We start from the raw sequence: 10,184 nt of genomic DNA, 5'->3' as shown, positions 1-10,184 counted from the left end.
CAAACGCAAAATGCATTCCAACTCAAGCTCTCAAATAATCGATTGCATTTGTTCGATTTGGATGCATTTAATATTTTTCAAGGTCTTTTACAGTGGGCGATTTAAAAAAAGAAATGCACTTGATTCAAATATTAGACGAGTCCAATGAATCCAATAATTAGACAGATGAAGTAACTGAGAACCCAGGGTGGAACGAAAGCCACAAGAGAGTGCAGCCCTCCAGGAGCTGCGTGCAGCTGCTTAAAAATTTAAACTGATGTTAAACTGACTGAAACCGCCAGGTGCAAAAGCAATGGAAGAAAATACACTGTTAGTGCAGGTCCTGAAACACTGTGAAGCTGCACTGAGCAGTAAGCTGGGCAGAGCTGTGAAACACAGAGAGGGACTCTGCAGACAGAAATCTGGAAGCTGCTTTTAAATGCGATGCTTCTGAGAGCAGGTGAGTGTGTTTCAATTCAGGTGGCTTCCTTTACTGAGCAGGGATTGAAATTTCGTTCGGTTGGTTGGAGGACTTTTGCAGCTTTTCGCTGACATAAATCCAGGTGACATGTTTTTTTTTTTTTTTTTTTTTTTTTGTTTTTTTTTAAGTGCTTCCTCCTCAGAAACTGTTTTGCCTCCAAACACCAGCATGCTGATTTTGAAATTATTTCAATTTCAAAAAACCGTCCGTTGCGGTTGTGCTCTGACGTGGTTCGCCTCTTACGGTACAGCTGACTGCAGCGACGGAGGGGGGGGGGTACCGCGAAATTACAAATCCGTTTGTGTCTCTTTCTACACTATTCTCTCTCCATGGTGTCTAATTGTACAATACAGAGCTTCCCAACCCTGATCCTCAGCACCGCGGCGTCATCCTGGTTTTCATTCCAACCGAGCACTCAATCCCTTAACTAAACCCTTCACTGAACTAATAATGTGCTTAACTAGGCCTTGTTAATTGTTTACAGTTGTGTAATTATGAGGCTGTGTGGTCCAGTGGTTAAAGAAAGGGGCTTGGTCCCCGGTTCAAATCCCAGCTCAGCCCCTGACTCCCTGTGCGGGACCCTGAGCGAGTCACTGAACCTCCTTGTGCTGCGTCTTTGGGGTGAGACGCTGTTGTAAGCGACTCTGCAGCTTATTTATCAGTTAAAGAGAAGGGTCTGCCCCCCGTTCCTTTGTTTGTGTTTTTCGCTATTTTGGTTTTAACAAGCATCTGAGCGCGTGTAGAGCTCTACTGCATGCTATGGTTTTTATATTATGTTAACAAAAGTCACGTTCTGATCAAACTTAATCCCTCGGCAGCAGGCTGTGCTGTGAAGGGGAGCCTTTGTGATGTTGGTTTACTGCAGGTCGCTGGACAGCAGGGTTTGGAATCCCGCGGGGAAGTGAATGGGAGAGCTTCCACCTGTCGTGCCCCTGTCAGTATGCCGCTCCTGCATGCTTGTACATTCTGCTCTGAACCCGGGTCTCGTTGCAGGTTGGTGTCGACGGTCCACGCCCTGATCGTGGGGACGTTCTGCCTGTACATCCTGTGGTTCGACGACGCTGTGAACAGAGACCCCGTCTGGTAAGAGAGGTTCATTTCTCACTAACTGTTCCGTCCATTAGCTACACAGGTCTTAAAAAGTGCTTTTTGGAAAGAAACAATAATAATCTATATTTTTATATATAGCGGCTTTCATAGTGGAGCACCATCACAAGATACGAGACTAGGGTGTGTGAGCTATGCATGGGCTTCAGAGTCCTTTACAGCAACGTCTCGCCCCAAAGACGCAGCACAAGGAGGTTCAGTGATTCGCTCGGGGTCCCACACAGTGAGTCGGGCTGAGCTGGGATTCGAACCTCCTGGTTACAAGCCCGTTTCTCTAACCACTGGACCACACAGCCTCCTTGTAAAACAGGTTGAAGAAAAGTTTTCATGGCTTGTTCTCGGGAGATCTGTTATGCTCGCACTTCCTGTCACTTCACAACGCCGCGTGAAAGCAAGGCTAGCAAACAGAAATTCCTTTAAGCGAGTGTCGCGCCAGGCCAGGTAGAGGCTGTGCGTTTTTTTAAAAAAACGTCCGGATTGCACTGTAAATGAGTTTCAGGGCTGAAAACCTGAAAGTGATGGTTTTGAAAGATTTCATCGTGTTTGTTTTATTGAGTTGGCTCCAGATGTGCAGCAGCTGATGAAGAGCAGGAAATGCCTGCTGGGAACGCGCCAGTCTGGTGCTGGAACGCCCTGGCTCTCAAATTGCAAACATTGCAGGACATTTTTACATTGTTTCATTTAATCAAAAGCAGAACCAGCTTTGCAGGTCCTGTTTTTTTTAAATTATTTTAACAGCGGCTCTGTTTGTTATCCTAATCTTAGGGCTTAACTGGTTTCAACGTTTAATGAGCCAGGGTGTCCTCGGCTCGCTGCGCACCAGCGTCCCCGGGCTTGCCTGTAAGCTGCCCAGAGCTGTCCTCCGACGCTGTGGCTGCACGGCAAGTCTGCAGTGTGTAAAGAAGGGGGCAGCTGGCAGCACACGCTTCGGAGGACAGCGAGCGTTCGTCTTCACCGCTCCCGAGTCAGTAGAGGTGTGCTGAGCCTAGAAATCATTGGCTATTCTAAATCGGGAGAAAATGATAAAAACAACACAAAAAAAACAAAACAAGAATTGGCGCCTTTAAAAAGGGTTTTCAGGCCAGCATTGAAATGTTTAGGACCACGTATTGTGTATTAACTAGAGACGATGATGGGTTTCGATCTCATCGGCTTGCAGGAGATTTGCCAGCAGGAGTCACAGCTGCATTGTGCTGGAGCCTTTTCGCTCCCCCAGGATGTAAAAGTAGCTGATCGATTCAATCCTGGAAGTCCCTGCTTGACATTCAGCACAGAGACTAGGATGAGAGGGCATGAATGAAAGCACAGTAGAGTTTAGAAGAGAAGGGAGGAAGCCCTGTTTTACACAGAGAGTTAGAAATGCATGGAATAGCTGATCAGGTGAAGCAGCAGGAGCTAAAACACTGGGAGCATTTAAATAAAGATGAGATTCTGTCTTGTTATATTGTACTTGTGCCCCCCCCCCCCCCCCCCCCCCCGGTCACGTGGCATGCTGAGGGCTGAATATTCTTCTATTTCATTAACGCGACACTCTCCCCTTTTCAAAAATAAGTAAATAGATAAGCGAAGACCCGAAGCAGTTCCTTGAAACGTTTTTCCCGTTTCGTAACTTCTTGAAATCTCTCATTAAGCTGAGAGCTGGGCTTTCTCAGCCCCGGTGAAGATTAGACCTCCGAGGAAACAAAGTCCCTTTCACGGCAAACAAACGGTCCATTAATAAGCCGACCCCCGTGTGACCTCCCCTCTCAGCTCAGACATTGTTCTGATCTGGGCTGCACTTGAAGGGGGGGGGGGGGGGGGTACAGTTGCTCTCTCTCCTCCTCTCAGACTCCGTTAGCATCTCTAGTCTGGAACTGAAGCCATATCATTCCAAATAAAAAGGGTGCTGGAGTCCATCTCGTCCTGAAGGAAGCGTTTTTTCACAAACAGCGCTTGAGTGCTGGTTTGTAAAGTATCAGCCATGCGTTGTTGCTGCTTCGATTCTCTTTGCGTTGTTTTCTGTCCAAGTTGTCATGCTGTTGCCTTTTTAAAACCCCGAGTAGTTAGAAGCCTCTCTGAGGCTGACAGCTCCGGGCAGAAGCTTTGCATCACCCTTCAGAATGAGCTCAAAGTGCTTCATAAAGTCCAGTGAAACCTGCTGAATGAGAATGTTCCGTTAACGTGTTGAATTGCACACCGTCGCTTTGTAGTTTTCCCAGATACTTGCTGGGAATGTGACATTTTGAAATCTAACAGGAAATCCTGCACTGCTGTTATGGCTTCCTTTCCGGTAGACTTCTTTGCGATGTCACTTTGTAGATTCTTAAGATCGAAAATATTTGTATTTTTATTTTTCTAAAATTCCAGGTGATGCCAAACATTTGGCCGCTGCTGTCTGCAGAGCTATCAAACATCTGCCGAAAGCACACCTGAGTGTAACCAGTAACCCATCCCCCCTGAAACACACTGCTTCTGCGGCAAGGAATACTAGGTTCCACGTTTCCACCGAAGGCAGCTTGTTGCAGGGGGGGACATGTTAAGAGTTGCACTTTGTTGCACTCATGCGTTTTGGGGAGGTGAGGCCTGATTCTGCGATTCTTTTAAAAAACGTCGCCAGGGTGGAATGATTGAAACAGAAAACCTGAGCAACTTGAAAGCCTGTAATTAAAAACGCGGCGCGCAAGTTCCTAACGGCAGGGCAATCGGATCGCGGTGTATCCAGATGACGCTCCCTCCTGCTCCCTTGGGAACGCCGCTCGCTTCAGCCGGAGCGCCAGCATTGTTGCAGGAGGGAGCATGATCCGGACGCGCTGCTATGCTCGGAAGAAAAATGATCTCTCTCTCGGCAAACCTTCCCCGAAATCTGGATTCTGTTGCAAACAAACGTATTGCTGTGATTCGGACAATGCTGGATACTGAGAAGGTATAGCAATGCGTTTCTGTTAAACACACAGCAGGGGGTGCTGTAACATTCCTAAAAACACACTGTTTGAATAGATGTAATGAGATCCACTGAGACGTCTTAAAAAGGTTAGGCTAACACAGAGCTAAGAAGAAACTGCGTATTCATAAGAGCTTGTGGGTGAAGGTAAGCTGATACAATACGAACGGCTTTGGTCAGCCCAGCCTTGGTCAGTCTCCCTGGAGAGGGTCTCAGACTGGCTTTGAGCAGCCCAGCCCTGGTCAGTGTCCCGGGAGAGGGTCTCAGACTGGCTTTGAGCAGCCCAGCCCTGGTCAGTCTCCCTGGAGAGGGTCTCAGACTGGCTTTGAGCAGCCCAGCCCTGGTCAGTCTCCCTGGAGAGGGTCTCAGACTGGCTTTGAGCAGCCCAGCCCTGGTCAGTCTCCCTGGAGAGGGTCTCAGACTGGCTTTGAGCAGCCCAGCCCTGGTCAGTCTCCCTGGAGAGGGTCTCAGACTGGCTTTGAGCAGCCCAGCCCTGGTCAGTCTCCCTGGAGAGGGTCTCAGACTGGCTTTGAGCAGCCCAGCCCTGGTCAGTCTCCCTGGAGAGGGTCTCAGACTGGCTTTGAGCAGCCCAGCCCTGGTCAGTCTCCCTGGAGAGGGTCTCAGACTGGCTTTGAGCAGCCCAGCCCTGGTCAGTCTCCCTGGAGAGGGTCTCAGACTGGCTTTGAGCAGCCCAGTCTCCCTGGAGAGGGTCTCAGACTGGCTTTGAGCAGCCCAGCCCTGGTCAGTCTCCCTGGAGAGGGTCTCATTCCTCTTCCTTCTTTCTCTCCTGCAGGGGAGAGCCCAGCCTGGTCAAGCTCAACGTCGCCATTACCTGCGGCTACCTCATCTATGGTGAGTTTCCCATCGCTGTGTGATTTTTAAAGTGTTGCTGAACAGGCTGTAGGGTTTAAAATGCTTTCCCTTGTTAACTGCAGCATGGTGCGTATCCCTGCAGTATCTTGGTTTTGATCATTTGTATTGGTGCTGAATCGGTTCTGACCGGTTTGGTTTTGGTTCACGTCTGCTATGCTTCAGGAGAGATTTCCCAGTCAGAATGTCTTCTGAGTTCATCCTGGCTAAAATCCACCCTGTTCAATCGGAGGCGTTTCATTGGTTCCTGCTGACTCCTCCTCCTCCTCTCCCAAAGCCTCTTGATTGGTGAAAGGCATGCCTCCAGCAGCTGTAAGAAATTATGTGTCATAGTCGTTTGTTAATTAAACAGAAGTATGAAAAACGAAAAGCTTATATAATTACTTCTATACCATTGTGAAGGCTTTTAATCATTCAGAGGTGTAAAAATGGCAGGTACGTTTACAACATGTGTAGTTTGAGGACAGTCAAGTCAGACCCTCCCTCAATCGGGGCACTGAAATTGCCCCAGCTATGTAAAGAATGAACGGTCGACCGAGGTGCATTATAATGGGCTGCAGTTGCGCTACTGATCCACTAGAGGGAGACAGCCTCCTGCGCAATCCCTCACAGCAGCCGCAGCATTGCTGGCAGCACCACATCTCTCCGCTCTCTCGCTCTCTCTCTCTCATTGCAGATCTGCTGCTGCTTGCTCGGTACTGGAACTCCATGGGGGATGGGTTTTTCGTCTGCCACCACATTGCTGCCCTCTACGCCTATGGGTTTGTCCTGGTAAGCAGAGAACATGCGTTTCAAGTCTATCTTAAGGATGGTAGCGAGACTCCTATTGCACAGCAGTGTGATCCATTCCTGGTTTCACTGTGAGTTTAATAACTGTGATCTATACACAGTGTGACGCAACCAAGCTTGCGATAAAACCTGGAATGGGTGAGGCTGCTGTGCAACAGGAGTCTTATTTCCGTTGCTGCTATGCAGTCTTCCTTAGTTAAGTGACCTGGGATGCATTTTATATTAATAACAGAAAAACAATCTTTAAAGGCCGATGTAAAAGGCGCTTTAGTTTAGTTTTCTCAAACGTTTCCTGGGAACGTAGCTACATTTATTTTAAAGAGCTGCTAGAAGGGCTGTATTTGCAGTTGACGATGTTGTCAGGACAGTGTAGTTGAAATGAAGTTCCCAGTTGAAGGTCAGTGGTGTTGGACTGGTGTAAAAGCAGGCTCTTGTGTGCTGTGTGAATTCAAACAGAGTTGAACTGGTGAACCCCCCAGGGGGTTTTGAAAAGCGCTTTGAAACCGGCTTGAAAGTTCTAAGTGGGAAAACTTGTAAGGATGTTAACAATTTAGATTTTCAATTTTAAATCTCTGTAGATTCCCAAACTTATATTAACTCTCGCTAAAAGGTCATTTAAATATGCATGCGTGTATATATATATATATATATATATATATATATATATATATATATATATATATATATATATATATATATATATTTATTTAGTTATAGTGATAAATATTTGTGACCAAAATATTTGGCGAATCACACCCATGAAACCTATTTTGCTCCAGAAATGTTGGAAACCTGTTGTAATATATGAACTACGTACTTTTAGTGGAATTTGATATTTGTGCCAAAAATGGTTGCGCTTGTTTTCAAACACGATAACCACATAGAAGGCTCACAAATATTTATGGCTTTACAGTATGTATGTTCACACACACGCGCACACACACACACACACACACACACATACAGTGCTAAAAATCTACAGTACTCTGTATTAACAAAGAATAAATATAAACCGTGGAAAAGTTTACCAACTTAGCTGAACCAAAAATAAAGGAAACAGTGCTTTTATACACACACACACATTGAAGACAGTAACAGCAGTATTATTTAAGCACGTTTGTACATTATGGAAAACGTTTCCAGTGTACAGTGAAGTACTGGAGAATCCGTTCTGTGCTGTCAATGTGAAATCTGAGAGTTCTTCTGCACCAGCTAGTGGAAATTGAGAGTCAACGAGTTGCTCATTGCACAGCTCGGCTCCTGTGCTTTGATTTGAGATCTTTCGCTGTGTAATCCTCTGATTCTGAAGCATACCAGTCCAGGAGCTCCGAGCGTGTGACTTTGCAATGTCGTTTGAGGCTGGCAGAGAAACTAAGCCGCTTTCAAACCGCTGTCGATTTCAGTGGTAACAGTTCTTCCAGCTCTTTCACGTTTCTGACCGCGAAAGAGAAAGGGGCTTATAGAAGTGAGCATGCCAGATCGATCCTGTCGAAATCGTGGAATCGATGGGAGAATGTAATCTGTGAGCCAGGTAACATACCGCTCGTCGCGCGCTGCTGTGACCCGCTCACTATCTGAGCACGCTCGCCCTGCTGTGACCCGCTCGTCTATCTGAGCACGCGCGCGCTGCTGTGAGCCGCTCGTCTATCTGAGCACGCTCGCGCTGCTGTGACCCGCTCGTCTATCTGAGCACGCTCGCGCTGCTGTGACCCGCTCGTCTATCTGAGCACGCGCGCGCTGCTGTGACCCGCTCGTCTATCTGAGCACGCGCGCGCTGCTGTGACCCGCTCGTCTATCTGAGCACGCGCGCGCTGCTGTGACCCGCTCGTCTATCTGAGCACGCGCGCGCTGCTGTGACCCGCTCGTCTATCTGAGCACGCGCGCGCTGCTGTGACCCGCTCGTCTATCTGAGCACGCTCGCGCTGCTGTGACCCGCTCGTCTATCTGAGCACGCTCGCGCTGCTGTGAGCCGCTCGTCTATCTGAGCACGCGCGCGCTGCTGTGACCCGCTCGTCTATCTGAGCACGCGCGCGCTGCTGTGACCCGTTTTGGTCAGCTGTTAAATGCATGTTGCAGTAATGCTGTTTTTGTTGTTTGGTCTCGCAGAGTCGAGGGGTGCTGCCGTATTTTGCGAATTTCAGGCTCCTGTCGGAGCTGTCGACCCCCTTTGTGAACCAGCGGTAAGTTTATCTGTCAGGTTCGTTGTGTCGTTAAAACCTGGCCAGGACCAGAGGACACAGTGGGGAGATTAAGCAGACATAGGACAGAGGGAAGGAGACTCTTCTTCACACAGAGAGTGGGGAGGGGATGGAATGGGTTACCTAGTCATGTTGCTGAAGGAGACTCTTCTTCACACAGAGAGTGGGGAGGGGATGGAATGGGTTACCTAGTCATGTTGCTGAAGGAGCCTCTTCTTCACACAGAGAGTGGGGAGGGGATGGAATGGGTTACCTAGTCATGTTGCTGAAGGAGACTCTTCTTCACACAGAGAGTGGTGAGGGGATGGAATGGGTTACCTAGTCATGTTGAGGCTGAATTACTGGGATCCTTCAAAGTTTTGAGATTAATCAGCTTCTAGGAACAGGATGAGCAGTAATGGGCCTCCCCTTTAAGACCAGACTTGAGATTTGAAAAGCAGTCATTTACTGTCCTGGGAACTGGACGAGCATTGATGGGCCAAATGTTATTTGTAAATGTTCTTATATTTCTTAATACAAGAGATACCTGTGCCTTCCCTGTACTCAGCTCTGCTGTCGCTTTCCTCTCTCTGTACTCAGCTCTGCCGTCGCTCTCCTCCTCTCCCTGTACTCAGCTCTGCTGTCACTCTCCTCCGCTCCCTGTACTCAGCTCTGCCGTCGCTCCCCCTCCTCTTCCTGTACTCAGCTCTGCTGTCGCTCTCCTCCTCTCCCTGTACTCAGCTCTGCTGTCGCTCCCCCTCCTCTTCCTGTACTCAGCTCTGCTGTCGCTCCCCCTCCTCTCCCTGTACTCAGCTCTGCTGTCGCTCCCCTCCTCTCTCTCTCCAGGTGGTTCTTCGAGGCCCTGTCCGTGCCCCGCTCGGACCGCCGGGTGGTCCTGAACGGCATCGCCATGTCGGTGGTCTTCTTCGCGGTGCGCATTGCCGTCATCCCCACCTATTACTGGCGGGTGATTTCCACGCTGGGGACCCCAGCCTTCGAGAGGCTGGGCCCGGGGCCGCAGGTGGCCTGGATCCTGTCCAGCGTGAGCCTGGACATCCTCAACGCGATCTGGATGTACCGCATCGCTCGGGGCTGCTACCGCGTGGTCATGGGATCCCGGAGAAAAACCAACAACCAGATTCCCATCACAGACACAAACAACCACACGGACTGAGAGAGCAACACCACTGCCCTCGCCGTGCCCCTCCACACCCCCGAGGACGTCACACTGACTGAGAGAGAGCAACACCACTTCTCTCGCCGTGCCCCTCCACACCCCCGAGGACATCACACTGACTGAGAGAGAGCAACACCACTGCCCTCGCCGTGCCCCTCCACACCCCCGAGGACGTCACACTGACTGAGAGAGAGCAACACCACTTCTCTCGCCGTGCCCCTCCACACCCCCGAGGACATCACACTGACTGAGAGAGAGCAACACCACTGCCCTCGCCGTGCCCCTCCACACCCCCGAGGACATCACACTCCCCTCCACTCCCCCGAGGACATCACACTGACTGAGAGAGAGCAACACCACTGCCCTCGCCGTGCCCCTCCACACCCCCGAGGACATCACACTGACTGAGAGAGAGCAACACCACTGCCCTCGCCGTGCCCCTCCACACCCCCGAGGACATCACACTGACTGAGAGAGAGCAACACCACTGCCCTCGCCGTGCCCCTCCACACCCCCGAGGACATCACACTGACTGAGAGAGAGCAACACCACTGCCCTCGCCGTGCCCCTCCACACCCCCGAGGACATCACACTGACTGAGAGAGAGCAACACCACTGCCCTCGCCGTGCCCCTCCACTCCCCCGAGGACATCACACTGACTGAGAGAGAGCAACACCACTGCC

At 49.8% G+C, this 10,184-nt stretch overlaps 1 protein-coding gene across 2 annotated transcripts; it reads left to right on the top strand.

The window, feature by feature from the left end:
* Positions 1–1,385: 1,385 nt before the first annotated feature.
* On the top strand, positions 1,386–9,801 carry tlcd4b (TLC domain containing 4b). Of its 2 annotated transcripts, XM_041243503.1 has the most exons (6): positions 1,386–1,543; positions 5,281–5,339; positions 6,034–6,128; positions 8,253–8,326; positions 9,170–9,542; positions 9,671–9,801. In XM_041243503.1, the coding sequence occupies exons 1-5, from the start codon at positions 1,401–1,403 to the stop codon at positions 9,495–9,497; spliced, it is 699 nt and encodes a 232-aa protein (XP_041099437.1). In that variant the 5' UTR covers positions 1,386–1,400; the 3' UTR covers positions 9,498–9,542; positions 9,671–9,801. The 2 variants fall into 2 exon arrangements, with proteins under 2 accessions (XP_041099437.1, XP_041099436.1); XM_041243502.1 differs by lacking the exon at positions 9,671–9,801 and having other exon boundaries at positions 9,170–9,609.
* The last annotated feature ends 383 nt before the right edge of the window (positions 9,802–10,184 follow it).

This window comes from Polyodon spathula, unplaced genomic scaffold (assembly GCF_017654505.1).
Source record: "Polyodon spathula isolate WHYD16114869_AA unplaced genomic scaffold, ASM1765450v1 scaffolds_1816, whole genome shotgun sequence".
Lineage (NCBI taxonomy): Eukaryota > Metazoa > Chordata > Actinopteri > Acipenseriformes > Polyodontidae > Polyodon > Polyodon spathula.
The sequence above is the reverse complement of the archived record's forward strand: the minus strand, read 5'-3'. Positions and strand labels throughout refer to the sequence as shown.